Source organism: Thermobia domestica, chromosome 2 (assembly GCF_964235325.1).
Source record: "Thermobia domestica chromosome 2, izTheDome1.hap1.1, whole genome shotgun sequence".
Taxonomy (NCBI): domain Eukaryota; kingdom Metazoa; phylum Arthropoda; class Insecta; order Zygentoma; family Lepismatidae; genus Thermobia; species Thermobia domestica.
The window spans coordinates 244,233,423-244,255,706 of NC_137455.1; the positions used below are offsets into that span (position 1 = coordinate 244,233,423).

The 22,284-nt window shown below is 34.6% G+C and overlaps 1 protein-coding gene across 2 annotated transcripts in view; it reads left to right on the top strand.

Annotated features, from left to right (window-relative positions):
- LOC145678425 (alpha-1-inhibitor 3-like) overlaps positions 1 to 22,284 on the top strand; it is a 2,648,409-nt gene that overhangs the window by 232,556 nt on the left and 2,393,569 nt on the right. For both annotated transcript variants that reach the window (XM_081748543.1, XM_081748544.1), the window contains exon 4: positions 6,346 to 6,462. In XM_081748543.1, the coding sequence (XP_081604669.1) occupies positions 6,346 to 6,462 (117 nt within the window). The remainder of the gene's footprint in view (positions 1 to 6,345; positions 6,463 to 22,284) is intronic.

A 22,284-nucleotide genomic window follows, 5' to 3' on the forward strand; every position in this document is an offset into this window, starting at 1 on the left:
GTTTTCGAATTTTTAGTTGTCAGATTCGCTTTTTAATTTTTCAATTTTTACTATTAATTTTCATGTTTCCGTTTTATTCATGTTTTTCATGTTTCTTTGTATAGCATTTTTAGTTTTTAGTGTTACATTTTTAAATTTGAACTTTACGTTTTTAGTTTTCAATATTGCAATTTATGTTTTGAGGTTTGCTTTCGAAGTTTTTAGTTTTAATTTTTACACTTTTACTTTTTTGTATTTTACCATTTTTCATTATACATTTCAGGCTTTTACTTATTTATTTTTACTAACCTATTTGACATTTTTGCCCTGTTTTATATTTTTACTTTGTAGTATTTATTTTATTTTCAGTTACGCACTTTTATATTTTACTTTTGCATTCTATATCTCGGATGAAGATAATTATATCACACTTTTACCTAATAGTTTACACCCCGGCATTTTTCATTGCTTACAATTCTTGTTTTTGGATCTCCATTTTTTAACTTGCAAGATTAAATGAACTTTTATTTTTCTGATTCCAATAATTGTTAATAAGTAACATTATATGATACATCTGAACCACTTAAAATAATGAAATGACCTTTACTAGTACGAAAATCAAAATATTTTCAATTTATATTGTACATACAATTATTAGACAAGTATTATAACAGTCGCTAAACGTTCAAAGATATAATTTTTGCTTCATGCATTAAATACTAATAAAAAATTTCTTCCACAAAACTATAACGATACTGTTTAGTGTTTACACCACACATTGAATCTAAAATGCTTAAAACAAATAGTAACAATAATGTAAATTGGTTATACTGCTATGAAATATCAGTTGAAAAATCTCGTTATTATTATAATTATCCTCAAAATTTCATTCAAAGGTAAGCAACTGTATGCTAGTAAAAATAATCCTAATGAAGAGACTCTAATGAAATCTGTACATATTACCATTCTGCTATAAAAGAGATGTAAAATATCCTACCGTAACAAACCATAACTAGCTGTATCATATTAACCCATGTTTGCAATTAATATAAAAAATGAGGAGTAATATTATATAGCTAGTTTTCAAACAATTAAATTTTATTAAAAATCAGCTAATTCAATACTTAGTTCAACATGGAAAACTATACTTCATTCTTAATAAAGAGAATTAATTACTATTCTCAAAATTGGCTTAATAAATATAGTTAAATCATGATACAACAAAAAGCATTCCTGCGAAAAAAAACACATGATCCCAATCAAATCGTCAAGATTTAAGTGGCACTAAAAATTCAACATTGCGTATTTTTTAAAAAGTCAGGTATAATTTAGTATAAAGTATTCCATTCATTGTAGATTTTATCATCCAGTTATCTGTAATAATAGCATCCATATATTGAGATGACCATTGCTAATTTCACACATTCATCAATTTCCTCAGGACAAATAAGCTTAGATAATTTAACACATTACAATGTCAAATTTAATCCTGCATTTTTTTACCTTATAAATTCAATAATAAGTAAAATGGGGAGTTTACAATCGACAGTTAAACAAGTTTTACTAGATACAACCTTGGTTCTATCATATTGCATGATTCCACCACAAAAAGTTTTAAAAATGCATTGATAATAAACAACTAGAAGTTCGCATTTTTCCGTGTGATTCTTATGTTTCCTTCCACATTTTCATTCCATATTTTAATTTAATCCATATTTGTATTACAAGCATACAATAATTACATAGATAAGGTGAAAATGACAAAAATACCAACAAAATTACAAGACCTAAGAAGAAAGATATGCCTTAAAGCTGTAATCAATAAACGGAAAGTTATGAAGTGAACTAAAGATATGTTATCTTAATCGTAACACTAGCATCTCTGCCAATAGATGTTGGTAAATCAACACCAGAGCCTTGAATTCTGATGTAAAATCTTTCTGATGATCTACTGGTCAAATTATTTTACCATAATAACATGTAAAATGTTTTGTAGAAGTTCTCCCGTTCGCTCCCATACTCAAAACTCTTAACATTAATAGCATGCATTGGTTATTTAAAATACTAGTTTGTAAACAGAAAATCAAGTTTAGCAAAGCATCTTTAGAAACTCTAAAGAAGGAAAATATGAAACATTGAGTTTGCAGTAGTGAATTTCTTCGAAAATAAATCACATTTTATTTAAAGGGCAATGAGATATTTCCGTAATAAAATCATGCACGTGTAAATAAGTTATAAGACAAGCTTAAACTGTTACCTGTCTTCTAATACAGCGGGTCCCGGATTGGACTTTTCCCGTGGAGAAATATATATTGGTACTCGTATTTATTTTTTACTCTCTAAAATACAATTATTTTTTCCAGAAACAGTATTAAGCAGTGCTTTTATATATGCCAATCATTGTATAGCATGCCATATAGGCGTTCAGTAGAAGGGAAGATTTCACTGTTACTTAAGGGGTTCCCTCCACCCGTTCACTGAATACAAGCTCCTATTCATATGAATTTCGTTATATCCATTCTCAGCAAGTTAACGGTAAAGCACACGTGCCTAACATGTCGTTCTTAGTTCAAAATAAGACATACCTTGGTCCTAATTGATTATTTTCAAACTACTTCGATTTATGTCTCCTATTTCGTAAATGGTAATGTTTTACACCCCCATTGTGTTTCGTAGAGTGTAGTTGGAAAACACTACTATTATGCACTTCAATTCTTTTCTGTGCGTCTCTGTTTATAAAGCAACTTGTAGATGTACAATCAATACGATAAATGATTCATTATATCGCGTCAATCCATTTAATGTTTAATAAAGCAATGTGGAAATGGCAAGACAAATCAGCTGTCACTACTTACCGTACTTTCAACGCTAAATATTTAAATACCACAATAATTTCACTAAATTTCAAGTTTTCAATCGTGTGTCAACAAATAATTCTAATTCTAAACAAAAATTAACTTTAGTGTAAGAGCGTAATAACCTCCTAATAGTAAAGATTAGTTCAAAACCATGATATTCTTGATCTCTACAATTCAACCTACAGCCTCACTACAATGGTTAAATCGCAATAATATTACTGTATCTGCCAATCCTTAATATACTATACCCTTATACTCTCAAAACGCACTTTTCCAAAATAGGGCAAATCAGATAGGGATAGCAATAGCAATAAAAAAAATGAAATTACTAGTTATTGCATCTATCATCGCTGGGCATTTATGGTAAAATTACATCTCAAACAGAAACACATGTTACATCATGCGGACTCCGACTAACTAGACGGTGATCCAAAAGCAATTGACTGTGTATACCGTAAAGTATGTGTATGCTCTTATTTTCTATTACTTCGTTTATTTAAATAATTTAATACGTAAATAATTAAATACATAATAAATACATACGAGGGTAGGTTGATAAGTTCTTAACCTACCCTGTTCAAATAAAGCTAGATATAAAAGTTATATACGTTCGTGAGGCTTATAATTTGTGAAGCTACTGTGCAAAATTTGGTTTGACTAAACCAATTTAATTTTTTTTAGGTCCAAAGTGAGGATGTCAGCCCACGTCCCAGAAATTAGTAAATTTGAACACCGTACATTCATCAAGTACCTCTTCCTAAAGAGACTCGCCGAAGGAGATCCACAACGACCTTGTCACGACATTGGGGGACAAGGTACCATCCTATGCAACAGTAAAGAAATGGACAACGAACTTCAAGCGTGGACAGTTTGGTCTGAACGATGATCCAAGGTGTGGCAAACCAATTTCAGCGACCTTTCCCGAGATGATTGACACCATTCACCGGATGACTCTCGACAATCGCTAAATCTTGCTCAGACAGATAGAGGACACATTGAGCATTAGCCTTGAACGGGTGTGGAAAGTTATTCCTAAAGACTTGGGTATGAAGAAAGTCGTGGCAAAATGAAGCGTGAACGGGTGGAAGCAAATAAGGCAGTTCTGTCAATTTCAAGCGGAAAAGGCCAATTTTTTGCAACGGTTGGTAACAGTGGACGAAACCTGGTTATATTTCTACGATCCCACGATGAAACAGCAATCGGCGGAATGGCGCCACAGCAGTTCTCTTCGTCCGAAGAAGGCTAGGACACAGCGCTCCTTTGCTAAGATCCTTGCTACGGTCTTCTGGGATTGTAAAGGTATTCTATTTTTGGATTATCAGAAACCTGGTATAACCAGCAATGCAACTTATTATACATCTTTTCTGGAGAAACTGAAAGCAGCACTAAAGGAGAACAGACGTGGAAAGCTGTCAGAATGGGTAATCTTCCTCCAGAACAATGCGTCCTCACACAAGGCACGTCTGACATTGCAAAAATTAGAGGACGTATTATTTCAAATACAGGAACATCCTTCTTTTTCGCCTGATTTGGATCCATCAGACTTTTATCTCTTCCCTAAATCGAAAATGTTTTTAAAGGACACGCATTTCAATGGCATCGATGAAATTCTGAATTCTGAATGGCACGAATTTCTGAAACAGAGACCTGGTTTGCAGAGCATTCATCCGACTTGTATTTGGTCTGCAAGCACTGCAGCAGCGATGTGAAAAGTGCATTGCACTACAAGGGGAATATGTTGAATAAAAACACTAAGCTTCGCTTCCTATCTACTTGTTTTCTTGGTGAAGCCGAGAACTTATCAACTCATCCTCGTAGTACGCACATACATTCTCGTAATAGCATAATTAAATAAAAATTAGTTAATTAATGAACGGTTAATTAAATCAAAGGATTAAATAAATGAATACTCTTAGCACATTTAATGTAATGTAACCTATCCCAAAAAGCCAACGTTTACACATAGCGCAAGTAAGATTCGTAATGAAAGTAAAGGTAGTAAAAGAGGTGCACATAAAATCCGCAATTAAAGAAAAGCGCTTCAATAATTTTAATTCAAATAGTCATTACGATCACATACTACCTCAATTGACATTACGCATTTCATAGACGATATTTAAAGTATCAAAGGGCAAATACAGTTCAATTATTCCCAACTCATACTCATTACAGTAATACGCGGCTCAGCAGAACCTGGCCAATAGAATAAATACACATCATGTATGCGCAAATTACAAAATTTAATTAGGTTTATGTAAGTTAAATCCAGGCTATGTTCAAAAACACAAAAATATTGGTACTGACAAATCTGATATGAAAACAAGATAGCACGAATATGTGTATACTAACATCAATGTGATATTATATATATCATATAGCATGTATTTACTCCCCTAGCCAGCGTAATCAAGCTCATTTGCAGGATTTTCGGAAGAAAAGTTCTTGACATTGAAAAGATAAAAGGTCCGAATATTATTTTATTTAACGTAGCTAATCGATATATTTTAGTAAGTTCAATTCTGGAAGAAAACTTATTCACAATAAACATCTATGTATTAAAATGCTACAAAAATGATAGAAAATGCTTTAACCTCTAACTTTGGATTTCAAACCGTTGACTTACGGTTATTTGTGATTTCATGTTTTTTAAAGTATGTATACTTTAAATAAATTATTTTTTAAATACATCTTTTTTATAAAGTTTATGGTTTAAAGCTATTGTATTTTAATAAGCCTTCTCGAAAATCAATGCAAGTGAACTTGGCTGCCATCTTTGGAGTCCTTTTAAACTATATGTTTGTGGCCAATCCTTTCAACAATGAGATCTCGGAAACTACAGGCTTGAGAAAGATGACGTTTTCACTGATCGAATGCAAATTTCATATAGACTGGCCAGTTCTAATTGAATATTTAAAACACATGGCCACTATTTCCTCATTACATTTTTACGGGTACACTGAAAGTGTTGAAATTAAAAAATAAAAATAAAGCATCACATCCTACGCATTAAACATTCCAATACCACATTGCTGTATATAGGGGTTGTATATGTATCAGGCGTTTGTTCCATGGCCAAATAATAATGAAAAAGGAAGGATAACCATTTCTCCAGTCTAAGATGAATCTTTATTTTTGGAGTGTTTTGTCCAGTGAACATTATATATAACTGACATTATAATTAATTGTGTATGTAATGTATTTACTTATTACATACTGTATGCAAGAAGAAAGAAAACTCTGGTCGTGCATGAATTAGAAACTCCAAACGGAAGTAGGCTCAAATCTTGCAAACGGTGCGAGATATTGGGAAAAAATAATCGAAAAAAACATCCCCTTTATGATACTCCTTAGATTTTTTTTTATCATCAATACGTCTTTCACTTGTGTCTTTAAAAGGACATGTACAGATGTGAGGAATGACAAGGAGACTCATGCTTATATGTGAAAGATGCGCTGTGTAGAGCGCAGGTTCAGCTAGTAATAGTGAAAATATTACTATTTATTTCAGATATCTGAAGTCTGGATTGAAAACCCTTCACGAATAAGAATGGCTCAATGGGCAGATGTTATCACACAGAAAGGATTAGCAATGTTAACTTTTCCCCTATCACAAGATCCTGTTCTGGTAAGTGAATATTTATTTGGTAGTCTATCAACACATTTAGTTTAGATTTAAATCTCGCAGTCTAAATGTTTAACGTAATGGAGACTAGATTCTTAACAGAAATTTGGAACACACGATTATGTGTCTTTGCTGTCGAAGATTTATAAATATAATATACGAGTTTATTGAATGCGATTGAAAGTGGTAGGCAACACCACTGAAGAGGTAGAAGGTTATTAAATTTTAAAAATTGAAACATATAAATCAATCCCAGAACAACATTATTTCCATATTAATTTATACACATATCTCGAAAAATACGCGATACCTCCCAAGCTATTCACACGTAATAAGAAAGACTCATTTTAAGAATGTTTGATGTTTAAGAAAGACTCAATTTCCATAGTGAGAACACTATATCAATGCCAAATATGAATAAGCATTTTGTTGATTCATTTCGGCAAAATCATGTACAATGTAGAATATTAGTGTTTTCCGAATGATGCAAGAATTTCTGATACTCACACTTAAAAATCACGTATCGAATCACACTTTGAATCTTTGGGCAAAGACTTCAAAGTGTACAAACTATTGGAAACGTAGGAAGCAATCACTGCGCTAAGGTTGATATCAATCAACGAGAAGTTCATCTCTTATAAACTTCACAATATTTTTATAAGGACGAAAGAAATAAATGGTGACATAAAAATGGGACGGCTTCTTGTTTGATTTGATGCCTATCAAGAAGAACAACGGCTAAGAGGAAAACAATTATGTTTATTTGAAGTACTTGTTAGAACAAAAAAACTAAAGGAAAGTTATATCTATGTCCTATGGAGCCCGGAGGTGCAATGCCGCGTTCACGAAAGCTTTTGACTGACTTCTATCCTGGATCCAGTTTCTACTTTGTATTCCTATTTCTGCGAGATTCATCTTAATATTGTATCCTATCTAAGCCTAGATCTTTATAATGGTCGTTTTCCGGTTGGTCTTCCAGTTAAGACTTTGAGAGCGTTTCTACTTTCTTTCATTCTGGCTAGATGACCTGCTCACCTGAGTTTCCTAGATTTGATGACCCTAACAATATTTGGTAAACCATATAAATTAGGTAGTTCCTCGTTATGAAGTTTTCGTCATTAACCATTCACGTTCCTCTGGTTCCGAATATTCCTCTCAGGAGTATGGATTGACGAGATTCTACACCTGAATAGAGCTGTTGTCTGTTAATTACTTTATTGCTTTGTGTAATTTCTTGTCAGTGGGTCAGATGTGGCCGGACAGGCCCTGGGTAGGTCGATAGAAGGGTTTCTGGAAGAGTGAATGTGCTTTTTTGCTGTTTGAAACGTGATCCTAGACGATTCTTTAATCAAAATTTTAAAAATTATGATCAAATTAAAATTAAAATGTGTTTCAGATCATCAGAACTCCACTATAAGGCTTGAAACGCGAGCCCTAGCTCCACGAGTTTTTTTTTTTACCAAGAATTTAATTCATGATCCCATTAAATTCGATCCGTCAAAATGACGTCATCCTTTGTAATTTAATTCGGTTTCATTAAAATTGTTTACCTCATTATAAACTACTCGTACTCGTAAAAAAATATGCTTAAATTAAAAATAATTAATATGATTACACATCCTTTGAAACATTATTTATTTAAGGAACACAAAGAAGGAATGAATATTTATTTATTTAGATTTTATCATTTTTTCCTTGCGAAACACTCACGCAGTATTGGAGAAACGTGGACACATACACCCGTCTTCGGGTCTTGCTTTCTTTGAACTGGCAACCCAGTCTCTCAACTGATTTTGTATGGAGAGCCCACCCATCCTGTCTGATTGGTAAGGCAAATGGAGTATAGACACACCCCCTTCATCACCTAATACTAAGGTAGACAGTTATCAATAACTTCCCTACCTCTTTCCCCTCAATGCTTACAGTTTCGTCTTGTGGACAGGTAAACCCCACCTTCTCTCCCCCTATCCCGCTGGATGAGCCCACATTTCCTCTTCCCAATAGATGAATGCATTTTTCTCTCCCTCTCTTTCCTTCTTTTCCCACTGTTTGACAACATTTCTGAGTCAAGCCTTTCTACGAGTTGAAGTTCCCTCCACCCTTCCTCTTCTCCCACTGGCTGACAAACTATGTGCGTAGGTGAACGGCCCGGATGAATGCATGATCTTACTCCTCACCCACCCCCGCTGAGTGACTAGCTTTGTCTCTGCACACAACTGAAAGGGTGGCACAAGGTTGAATTTATTGGACCTTTTGTCTCTTTTCAGTGCGAATGACCCGGATAAATGCAATAGTCCTCAACACCTGCCTTTCGGGCGACCAATTGGCGCTCATAAACAGTGTTTCGGATCATTTCATGTTTTGTTGAATGGAACTATAAGGCTCATAGGTCTTTTTATATTTAGATCAATGATTTTCTTTTCGGCAAGAATACTAGATGCTTAGGTTCCAATCAATAAATTTGAACTGACACCGGTTTTCATATTCCTTTACTGAAAGTATGGGTCAATAAATTTACGACAGTTTAAAACTTACAATTCATGCCGCCTGTTACTGTATCTCTCTTTGAGAAGACAACCCGTAAAAGGAATTTTCTAGAATGGGATTTTGCTACCCTTTGTACTTATTAGCTTGAATGCCTGGTGCTGCGACATGTGTTATTAAACCCGTCAACTTGCCTTCTGCTGGAAGCTATGCAGGCCGCGAATTTAGACATACTGGGTGCTACCAAATAAATTTGTTGGGACGAGTGTTTTTAAGCACACTGTTAAACTGTCTTATAAAATTGTTATTATTTGAAGAAATTTATATTTAATAACCATCTAGTTCCATAGAAAAAGAAGAAAATTGCTTACCTTTGAATGTATTCTCTGAATTGATCACTATAGATCATACAAGATGTCAGGAAACGCAATATCCCTTCTTTTTTGTACACTGAGAGAATAGAAACCAAGCGGCATTTACCACAAGGACAAACGAAAATAAAAGATGCAAATCTATGTATGGTATATCCCACACCTTTTCATGTTAATAAATAAACTGTATATATAAATCCACAGCACATCCATCTGAAAAATTTAGTATACTGTTACATCGTGGTTGTGTTTTTTATCGTGTTTCTCTTCTACTTCTTGTCTATATTCTTCAAGTGACGACATCAAATACAGAGTAAGTTTTTATATTATTAATATTATTATATTGCCTTACTATATTTGTATTGAAAAAGAGAACCTCCAGGAAATCCAATGTGTTGACCACTAGAAACTTATTTGCACAAGGATTGAAGCGGCAACCCCCTAGAAAATTGAGACACATTGTCTTTCTTATGAAAATAATTGGCTGGAGCTAGAATCGAACTATGAACCACCAAGCACCAGCGATATGTGCTCTGCCACAGATCCATTGTGTTTTCAAACCGGGGAAAAGCTACCCCCAAAGCAGGGTGCCCCACGAACGAAAGATATTTGCTTTCTGAGTAGATAGGTTGAGCGTGCTAGTGGGCCCGCGCTACCTCATGAATTTTGTGAGTATTTATTTGTTCATGAAGCGAAATATTACGTTCACAGAGTATAGATTTTGTGAGTGAGTAAATAACATAATGTTATTGAAAATTGTTTTACGCCTAACCAAACTATTGTTGAAGAGTACGTGTCTTTCTCGTTTCGTCTCGTCTCATATAGGCAATCCAAAACTTTATATTGTTTGAACACTACGTGTTTGTCTCGCCTCGTGAGCAACTTAAGCAGCTAACTGTTTGAAAATTATGTCTTTATCTCATTTCGTGGGCAACTTAACCAACAAAGATCGAAGGACGAAACTATTGTTATTATTTTTACGGGTGAACATATTTTTTATTTGGCTATTTCTAAACATGTGGAACATTGGGGGTGGTAGAAGGGAAGAGTGATTTGTGGTATTATACCTAGGATTATGTGGGGATCCTAAAAGCACTATAATACTATTTCAACAAGGTAGCGTCTTATTTAGACGGAAATATGCAAATAGTTACGAAGAAGGTCAGGCTTTTATAGAAATGCTTGGCGATGTCCGTTAAGAGCCGTCAATGATGGAGTTCATAGTTTATAGTGTATACTTTACAACAGAACCAACTGGAGTTACTTGTGATTTTTATAACTGAATGTATTTTACGTATTCCTGATCGCGAGATTAAACAGAATTGCGTACTGCCCAACATTTTTATTTTTAATTGATTCGTTTGGTAACATTGTTACTCTGATTGATAATTATTTAGCTTGCTTTTTTTCGCAGTTACCCAATGAGCAATTTTTAAATTGTTATGCTACTAAACAATGTTCGAAAAAAGTGTTCCCATACTGAAAGATGTAGATATAAAGAGATTTCAATTTACGGTGGGGCAATTTTACCGAGATAGATTTGATCATAGCAGAAATTGCGTTTGCTTTTTCCTACGTAGATGTGCAGAAATTCCTGTAGATTTGTGGTAGTTTTCTACAGTTAGACTCAAAAGAAAGAAAGAAACACATTCGTTTATTTTTGGTCATGGAAGCGCTAAGCTCCCTTTGGATTGCGGGTAACAATATTGTTATCGCAAGTTTTGCAGGAAATGAATAGCCACTTGTTTTCCAAGACGAGAAATATTGGTCCGTATTTTGCTACTAAATTTCCAACTCTTTGACTCGAAAGAAAGAAACACGTTCGTTTATTTTTGATCATGGAAGCGATAGACCCCTTTGGATTTGTGGGAAACAGTATTGCCATCGCAAGTTTCGCGAAAAGGGGAATGAACGTTGACTTGTTTTCCAGAGCGTGAGAAATATTGGTTCGTATTTTGGTGAGAAAAATTGAAGTTAGATGTTTTATGGTTGTTTGTCTTTGGACATGCACGGGCGAGAACCCCTTTGAAAATATAAGAACTACGGACTTGAGTATTTTAAACATATGAAATGTTGTTAGGTATGAGAGAAAACACAAGAAGTTATCGCACACAGAAGTGTCTCGCTGAGAGAGGCGGTTTTACTCGTGTGTTAACAGTAAATTTCCCCATGACTTTTCCATCGTTGACTGCTATTTACTCCATCTTTTTTGGTAATAGGTTTACAAACGAAACCTTTATTGCAATACTGCGAGAGGGAGTTATCCCAGCAAATGATGCGAGTTGGGGTCCCCCAACTAAATATTTTTGTTTATTGTAAGATCGGACTTTATGCCCCTATTCACCCAAATAGTACAACTTAATATTAAGTTTTCTCATACTTGTATTGATCCCCAATAGTTTCACTTTATAATAAGATCCCCAGAGCATATATGCATATTTATGGTAGTATTGGAAATGTCTGAATCTTGTGAGTGAGGGAAAACCTAAGGCATGGAAGACATGTTTTGCTTCTGTTTGTAATATTTAGTGCCTCACATTAAGAATGAAATAGCGAATATGTGGTAGGGCTTTACCATACAAAGAAAACATATGAAGGGTAAGGGGAAAGACACGGAATGTCCATGTATGTGCTTTTTCGGGTGCTTTGTCCTATCTGTTGGCGACTCTTGGTACTATTTGACTGTATATGCCATGCATACGTAGATGTGAAAACGTGCATGTAAAAAGGGGCAAAAGATGTAACTAACCCTATTCTTTTGACGCGGTTTTCAATATTAAATCGCAGTTTTCTCGAAAATGCAGTTTTGTGATATTCCTTCTTTTCCCCCTTACCCTTCAAATACAAACACTATACTCACCTCAAAATATAGAATTATACGGGACAATTGCGCATATATGTATGCACTGAAGAATAGTCTCCGGTCAACTACACTCTAATTTAGAATCCTGCCTGTAGGTGTCACTGGTAGTAGTTTTGGCGCAATACATGATAGGATATGATATAACGTGCATTTGGCGTATGCATGGATCATTTCCTTTCACGTCAGCGTACGTAAAAGATCGAAGAAGAGTTCTATTGCCTGCTAAGCGTATTTCTAATTAAAGTACATAGAATATTTTTAATAGTACTAAATAAAGTATATAGGATTTTCAAGATATTCATTGAATCCTATTATATTACAGACAACGAAATCTTGCTGAACCAGAAGTGTTGGTAACAGCACTAAGGAGAGCCATCCATTTTGTTCAGCCGTTTTACTACGAAGCAGAGTTGACATTTTTCTTCTTTTTTGAGAGATTATTAAAATCAACTAAGGCTTCAGAGGTATGTATCTTATATATTTCTTATACTTACTGATTTTTCAAAAAGAAATAATATATATTCTATTTGTTCTTGAGTTGCTCTTAACCATTATTAATGACCAGAGAGAGAGAGACTATTTTTTATAAATATTTAAAAAAATAATAGTTTACAACTAGATATAAAGTCAATATTTACACATTCCTCTTCATCAATTAAGCAGATTGCTTTCTTTTACAAATCATTATTTAAGCATAACTTGGAAATAAGTGATTGCTTTTTCTTTTGCATATCATTATAATTTAACTATAGCTTGAAAAAGTGATAAATTTCTCTTTTATATATAATAATTTAACTGAAGCTTGAAAATAATTGATTGGTCTCTCTTTTCTATTAAAGTGATATATTAAAAGTGAACTTGATAACTCAAATTAGCTGTTTTATTTCCGTCAGATCGATTTCTTCTGCCCAAGCGAGGAAATTAATATGTTAGAAGAAATTTACCTCTAGGAGTTGGTGTGCCGTTTCAAGGACACCCTCAGGGTCTTCAGTACCTGTAAATGTATCATGGAGATGCAGCACTTGGGACATCGGGGGTCGGAGAGATGCGATGTACTCCTACGCGCCCTTCGTGACTTTTAAGGTAATGACATATTACCCTTGCAGCACTGTGTATCGAATGCTGATGTAGAGACTTGTTTGTGTATGGGTCTTTCCGTACATACTACTCGTATGAATGTTATGATCTTGCTCAGCGGAAACTTATGTATTTATTACAGTATCTTGTGGGGGAAAGTCAGGTGAATAGAATAAAAGATACAAAGTTATCGAACTTTTCTGATTTCGGCACGCGGTTTGTTTCGGAACCATGCTTAATTCCATCTGAAAATAATACCATTGTCTTGACCCCTCAAGGAAATCATAACTTGACTCATAATAATAATATAAATCAATTAAGCGATGAAGTTTTAGATTTCTTAGATGGAATAGATGGGATTGGCAATCTAAATTTTTATGAAGTACCAGTTGAAGAAATGAGGAGGTTGGTTCAAAATGAGGGCAACGCTATGGATATACCCAAACAACAGGTCCAGGGAGAGAATCTTGTATACATTCTTCCTCAACATTGTGTACTGGATAATCATGACTATGGGAACGAAATGTTTTTCTCTCCTGAGCCTGACCCGTCACATGCTAGTATTCCAGCAATGGTTGGACATAGCAACATCAACAATAATAGTACAAGTGGTACGACTTGTAGTGCTAACACTGGTAGTACAAGTTGTAGTAGTATTGATAATAACAATGAAGGGGAAAATCAAAGAAATAGTAAGTTCGAAGTTGTTAGAGAAAGCAGAAAAAGGTTTCGTAAGTTTCTCCTTACGGGACATGAAATTGCCGTTAGAGCTGTGGATGATGAAAGGAATATTAATATCGAACCTTTAAATGATTTTGCGTTCGAACATGCGATCTCCAATGCACGTTCCTCGGACTACATTGGGCTATACATAGATAGTAGCAACAGTACCAACAATAAACCAGTGTATGTCCCGTGGAGAAGAAAGGGCACTTTCTTGCTAGGACAGTCCTCACGTCAATCGAACGTGTACTAAATCCGAATGAGGTGTCTCTTTTGGGGCAAGAAGTACTATTTCGATTCCACATACCCGAAACTATGCATGGCCAGGGAAGAAATACTACAACGAGTGAAGTTGTCAAATATTCAAAATATCAAGACCATTTGGAAAAGCGTTTAATACGCATTGAAAATAAGAATATTTACTGTCTTCCCGTGGCAATTGTATATTGGATAACCAAACATACGTTAAATGCACAAAGTTTGTGTAATTTAAGAACAAGGGACCAGGTTACATGGCTTCTTAGAGCAGAAGTTCTCTGCAAGATGGCAGAGGATGTGACTTTTCAGATGTTGATGCTTTCCAATCATATTTGAAAGGAAAGTATCAAATTGTGATTTATGATGAGCACGAAAAAATAACCGGGAATATATAGTTCTTTACCCGGGAGAACCGGCACAAAATAAAATCTTTATCCACTATCAAGGAGGCAACGCTGTTGGTCATTTCGAGCCCATTCGGAATATTACAAGCTTTCTCAGTAAACGGATGTGTTGTTATTATTGTTTGGAAGGTTATGATGAAAGGTCACGTAAACACAAGTGCAAAACTCGATGTTCTTTTTGCAAAGACACACATGAACTCGATTGTACTGAGAAAAAAATTAAACGCAATGCATGCAATAGAGAATTTGCTGAGGGTGTATGTTTTGAGAATCATGTGAAGCGTAATAAAGCGGTTAGATCTGTATGTTATAATGTAAAGGTCTGCAGCGATTGTAATATCATGTTTGATAACATGTATCGAAAATCCGAACACATGTGTGATGAACATTTCATTTCGACGTGTTGTGCACTTGTTGATATAAATGATAAGTTTTGTTCAGAGACAGCGACCTGTTAATAGGAAAAGGTTTATGTACATTATCTATGATGTAGAGACTATGTTGAAGGCAACGAATGAGCACGGTGAAAGGGAAGACGAAGTTGTACTGGTCTGTTGGCACCATGTTTGTCACGCCCGTATAGAGAAATTTATCGATGACCCTTCTAAAACGTGCAGTAATAAAGTTGGAAATAGTTAATTTTCTTTTAAGACGGTGGCGGCCTTTATTAACCATGTGATAGTAGAATGTCCTGTCTTTCACAAGATAATAGCGATTGTCTATAATAGTAGTCCCTACGATGGAATCTTCTGCCTTAGAACTCTAATAGAAGACCAACCTATCATTCCTAGTGTTCTTATTCAGGGTCAGAAGATTTTTAATATCACTATAGGTAATCGTATCTTCTTCCGTGAGTCTTTCCTTTTCCTTGGCGTTAAATTATCCAAATTAGTGAAAACTTTAAACCGTAGTCAAAATTTAAAGAAGGGATTTTTCCCCTATTTGTTTAACACAGAAGAGAATCAAAATTATGTCGGTCTTTATCCTCCGCTTTTGTACTATGACCCTGAGGCGAGAAGAACGGAAGAAAGAAAACAACTGGAAGCCTGGCACCAAGAACGTGCGGTAAGTGGCGAGAAGTTTAACCCGCATAAGGAAATACGGGCTTATTATGAAAATGACGTTAGAATTCTAACAAAAGCGGTCATTAAATTTTCCGATATAATCAAGAGAAAACGGAAGGTTTGCAATGTTTCATCACTTCATCTACCATTGCAAGACTTGCGATGCGGACATAGCGTATCTTCACTACCAGAGAATATTAATCCTGTAATTCACGCGTTGGGTTTTCATCATAAAACCAAGTATAGTACTAACGCTATGCAATGGTTTATGTATATGGAAGACTATTTAGGGATAGAAATCCAACAAGCTAGGAGAGGTGGGGAAAAGTGTATTGGTAAGTACAAAGTCGATGGATGGCACGAAAAACTCAATGGTGCCTCCGATATTTATGGGTGTTTTTCCATACCTTTAGGCTTTGTTTCCCTTTTAACCGTGACGCCATTTTCCACGTAGCTCAAGACTCGTAAAATACGATGGAGAAACGAAATGAGCAAACCAAACTGCGTCGTATGTATCTGAAAATTATAGGTGTAAAACTATACGAAATATGGGAATCTTCTTGGGACAATAAGGTAAATCGATAAGGAAGTACCAAAATTTGTTCATAAACGTTGTACTAATTTGCCTGATTTTCTTATTCCTAAGAACTGTTACAACGGTGGTCGCACCGAATTCTTTCGTTCCTACGTCAATTGTGATGAGCAAATCGCCTATGCTGATGTAAGAAGTCTATACCCATGGGTGATGGCACGTAAACCTATGTCGATTAAATCACCTAAGATTCATACTGGGCCGGACTTTCCAGGTGTGGGAAGTATTCACGGTATAGTGAAATGCAACATCTTGCATAGAAAAGATTTCTATTTTTCGATCTCACCATACGTTGCGGGCGGTCGATTAGTCTTCTGTCTGCCGCACATGGATGGAAGAGGAAACCTCTAACGATTGTACTCATAGTGATGCTGAGTGTGCTCTCACAGGAACATTTTGTACTCCAGAGTTAAGCCTTGCTATTCAAAAAGGTTACAAAATAATCGATATAGGTGAGATATGCTAATTTTGGACTCCTAGCTCCTGGAGAGGGGAATTCAGGTGGTCTTCGGGACTTACGTGAATTCCTTCCTTGAGAATAAGCAGGCTATGGTTTTTCTGCTTACTGTACTACTAAAGAAGACAAACAAAAATATATGGAAAAATATTACGCCCATGAATGCATACGATTAAATTATGACAACTTTAGGATGGACCCAGGATTGAGGCAATGTGTGAAACTATACCTCAATTCATAATATGGAAAGTGGGGTAACGCACAAATATGTCCAGAATGAAATCGCTAGTGATGAGGTCACATTTCTTAGGTATTTAACCACTGCAATATATGAAATTGAAAGTGAGGTCTCAATTGATGATGATCATCTCATTGTCACGCACAAAGACATTGAAACTGATAATGTACCGTTAGAGTTTTACAGCCTCAATTATTACTTCGTGGACTAGACTTAAACTGTACGAACTACTGACGACTATAGGACCAGACCGAGCAATCTACTGTCACACTGAAGGCATCATGTACCTACAGAAAAGAGATGAGGAACCTTTGTTACCGCTCGGAAACTATTTGGGTTATCTGACAAATAAAATTCCAGAAAGTTGGGGGTTTACAACCTTTATCGGTTTAGGGGCCAAACACTACGCTTTGAGGCTAACAAATTCCCAAGGGAACGTGCGGCATATATTCAAAATTTAGGGGATAACACTAAAGGATAGGACCTCTCAGAAAATTAAAATTGAGCGTTTATATAAATTTGTGTCAGGACAATTAGAGCCCATTGTAATAGAAAATCCAAATAGCATCCTGGGTAGACCAGGGTTCCGTATCTTTAGCTGTAGAGAGACAAAGACACACCGTGAGGTCAACAAAAAACGAAAACGTATTGACGAACTTGACGTGACTGACGATGGACCTATACGAAAACGTGCAAGTGTACCTTACGGTTATAGGCCCATGAATGAGTATTTGTGACTTGTATTAATGTCCCTTTTTTCTTTTTTAATTTATTAATTTATTGTTAATTTATTTTTAATTTATTCCTTATTTCTTTCTTTTTTGTTGTATCGTATGGAATGCATACTCGGTGTTAATTGTTTATACTGCCCTTTCCTGTGGAAAGGCGTTGTCAATTATTTATTGGATCGTATGCATAGCATACTCATTGTTTAAATTAGTGATTTCAATCTTTAATATCCTTATAACCCTGTGATTATTTAACCGGTTCTTGTTTAGAAAACTCTTTATTTCTTTTCTCTCTGGATGTGTATGCAAAGCAAATGCTCCATTCTTTGCATCATTTCAGTACAAGATGTTAAAGATTCAACATCCCTTTCTTTTAATTGCTTGTTCTTTAAGGGCTGGTAAAACTTGTTTAGTAAATCGTTTACTTAATGAACTTGATTAAATAATAAGTATAAAATTTAATATTGTTTGGTGTAATGGTGCAGTAATACCAAAATTAGATGCAAATGGAAAAACACATTTTGTAGAGGGAATACCTGACATGAATAATTTTGAAAGTAAAGAAAATCCATTAATACTTTATGATTTAATGTCAGAACCTAATGACGATGTTGCTAAATTAATTACAAATTTATGCACATCATAAAACTTGACTGAAATATTTATCATTCAAAATTTATTTCCAAAAGGAAAACATGTACATGATATTAGTTTAGCCCTGCATGGAGGCTTACATTTGTGTTGCACAATTAGACACGTGGGTGACATTTGTCACCCACCCATTAAAATGTATCTAGAATAAGTATAATATTCTTTAAATTACGATTCTTTCATTTATTTGATAAAATGTTAATCACAAGTTATAGTTTTGATTGTAGACAGTGTTCTACTGAATATAACGGATTTCTGTTTCATGATTACTAAACTGATTAGAGGCACGTTACATACATGTCTTTGAGATGTTCAACACACATCTATCTCTTACATTTCAAGCACCACTTCCTTCTTGTTTTGTCTCTTCATGTTCCACAAGCATGGCAACGTCTTCTGGATCTTGATGGCTTCTCAAGATCGACCATTCCCTCTTCCTGATCACCAAGTAACAGTCGGAGTCGGCCGCTCTTCTTAATTTCAACTGGAACTTGAGAAATACAGCACAGTCATTGCGACTCCTTCTCTTCCTCCGAAAGCCACTGCAAAACAACATTCTTTTCTTGCCTTTGTCTTCCGGCGTTTTGATATTTTATTTGTTGCGTACATAGTCGCGCGGCTGACAATTGTCACCCAAATACGTTCCTGCAGAATTTCTCACAAACTGTAGACAGGAAACAGAAGTGTACTACTGCCACCACAATAAATATCAATAATAATTATTAACCTTCAGTTACTGAAAGGCGCAATTCAGAATACCGACACACAGTGTTTCAAATTTCAGACAAAATCACTGGGGGACACCTGTCACCCACGCTCCTAATATCGGGTTAAATGCACATTATATTATAGTATTTAAGAATCCACGTGATAAATTACAAATGCAATATTTAGCAAGGCAAATTATGCCTCGGTATAGTAAATAAATCGAAAATGGGTTCGAAGAAGTAACACGCGAGCCTCACACTTATTTATTATTTGACTTGACAAAGAAAACAAACGATGCATTGCGAATACGTACAAATATTTTTCCAAATTACATTATGTATGTGTACGCTAACGTAAAAGACATGCATACAGAAATTTTTGTTTAGTCTGCGTCAAGATGTTGAAGGTGAAACAAAATTACAACACGCTCCGTACTTTGTGCAAATGCAAGAATACAAAATGAAAACAAATTTTACAAAATGCTTCAGGGGATTTAATAAGAACAATTTCTCAAGTTGCTAAAATCACAATGAATATAAACATCTCTTTAAATTCTCGTCAGAAGCAACGTTTACTTAGACATAAAAAGATCTTACTGCTCTATCTCTATTAAAGGAATATTTTATGCAAAACAATTACAAAAAGTAATTATAAATGCAAAAAACTTATATAATTTAAAAGTTATTGAAACGCAAAAATGGGTGGATGTATGTAAAATGGTTGGAATATCCATCAAATATGAATTCATGGATTAGATAAGATTCTATTCAGTTTGCAAAATGAATTCGAACTTTACACACGACTTTTACGTTACTCTTGCTTCAAATTCAAGTAGCAATCGTTTTATAATAATAGTACATCATCATTTTCAGTTAAATTAGCGCAACATACTGATTTAACTGTTGGGGAATGGGGTGTTGCATTATAACATTAATATACCGTGGAGTTTTTATAATGTTGGTGAAAATTAAGAAATTATATTTACTACTGTCATCGATGATAAAGTTGAACGACATCGTGTTACAATAACACCTCGAAATTCATCAATTAAATCTATTCTACGCTTGATTCCTGAAAATGTTCGTATATTACATTATTTACAAAATAAAAAGCAAATTGTTATTAAGTATTCTTTGAGATTAGAAGATCAATGTATGTTTGGTATTACACCAGGATTACAACATATTTTTGGTTTTATTAATGAAAATATACTTCATTTTAAAATGTTGTATACAAAAAGTTAGAAATGTTGATTTAATATTAACACGTGGAAAATTTCCATGTGATTTAGATTATAATATTCCCAATAGAATTAATATATGCGTTGGTATTTTAAAACAACGACCAAATATAGGGCCATTAGTTCGAAAACATAATGTATGAAATGTACACCTTGTCTCAAAAAGGTTGAGCGCATTCTTTATTGGTGTTTTGAGGCAAAAATTTTCAAAGTCCAACTTCGGGTATCTTCGGGAAATAGTAAACCAGGTTCGAACCTCCAAGCCAGCCTTTGCAATCGGGAAAATGTTTGCAGATGTGTTTTTCTTCTTTTAAATATAATAAGACTTGTTACCAAGTGTACAAAAAAAGCAACATTGATTGAAATACTTAATGACACAATATTTCGAAACTTTGTATTAATGTCAGCTCATGTTTGTTTGTCATTTAGCTCTCCATACGTAATGGAACATTTAGATATGTAAACGAATCTTTCCATATGTAAAAGAATGCTCAAAGTTAAGACATAAAACATAATTATCGCCTGAGTACTAAAATAATAGTCAAAGTAGAACAAAAACAGCGTTTCTAGTGGGTATGAATGTCATAATTTTCTTGAGAACCGTTATACATCGCTAAAAGTACCTTAGCAGAAGTCCTTGTGTTAGCTCACTGGTAAGCTGTCGGGTTTCAAATCATAAGGTTGTGAGTTCGAATCCCATCTGCGTCAATGCTCTTTTAAAAATTATATTTTCCGCAATGCATGAAAAATTATATAAAATAATGACATTAAATACATCAGTTGTATATATATAACATAATCATTGCAGAATGTAGTAATTATTATGTTTAAAATATAACATCTGAAATAGGTAGGTGTTCACAGTAGGTCTGTATTATATATATGAGAATGTTAAATACAAGTTAAGAAACTCGTTCACTAGCAATAAATAAATCATGTAGTGTATTTATTTGCAGCTATTTGTCATATAGAGGGTAATTCTCGTCATTCATAATACAGCATGTCATTTATGTTCTTGAAAACTTATTCGATGCATAAACCGAGGGTTTAAACAGAGAATCCGAAGTCGCAACGCTCGCAAGAAATTCATGAACCCCAAAGGTCACGTGAGCAGACTGGAATTGTCCTTATGAAGCACGCCACAGCTGAAATGATTTACATAGATTTTCAATTCAATTCCTGATATATGGTTTTGCAATGTGAAGTGGTGATGCCTTTAGTCGCTCTCTCTCGCTCGGTCGCTCACTCTCTATTTATACAGAATATAAAAGTGGATGTATGTGTGTGTTTCAACATAATTCTGATATATCTAGCGCAATTATTACTATATTTCTTACAGTCTGGAAAAGAGTACTGTCGGGATACATATCAAAAATGCTAGAAACGGGTCGATATTAGTATCGAATCCATAGCTTCGTGGTCGCTTAGGTGAATAGTTATACTTTCAATTCAAGTCCAATTAAGCTCCCATTAGCACCCAGGGTGGTTACGTAGCGACATAAAAATATCGAAATCAACCGATATTAGAATCGAATCGTAAGTTTTCAGCGCCGCTTCAGCGCCGCAATTCACATTAGTCCACATTAGTCCACATTTCACATTAGTCCCACTGCCTAGAGCAGCGTTTCCCAACCTTTTTCAACTTGCGGCACACTTCAGGGTAACTTGAATTCTCGCGGCACACATATTATTATTATTATTATTATTATTATTATTATTATTATTATTATTATTATTATTATTATTATTATTTGAAAATATAAAATACTGTAGTATATTTTTCTGATTACTGACATCCTTCTCACAGAGAAGAAAGCTAGACCACTGTTTTTTCCCCGTGGTAAATCATTATGCTTATTTTTCATTTTAATTTAAAAATAGAAAACAATTACAATCAGATATAGGGCTCAAGTTGTTAAAAATACACTTTTTTTTTCGAAAACTGTATCCAACCTTTCATTAAGAAG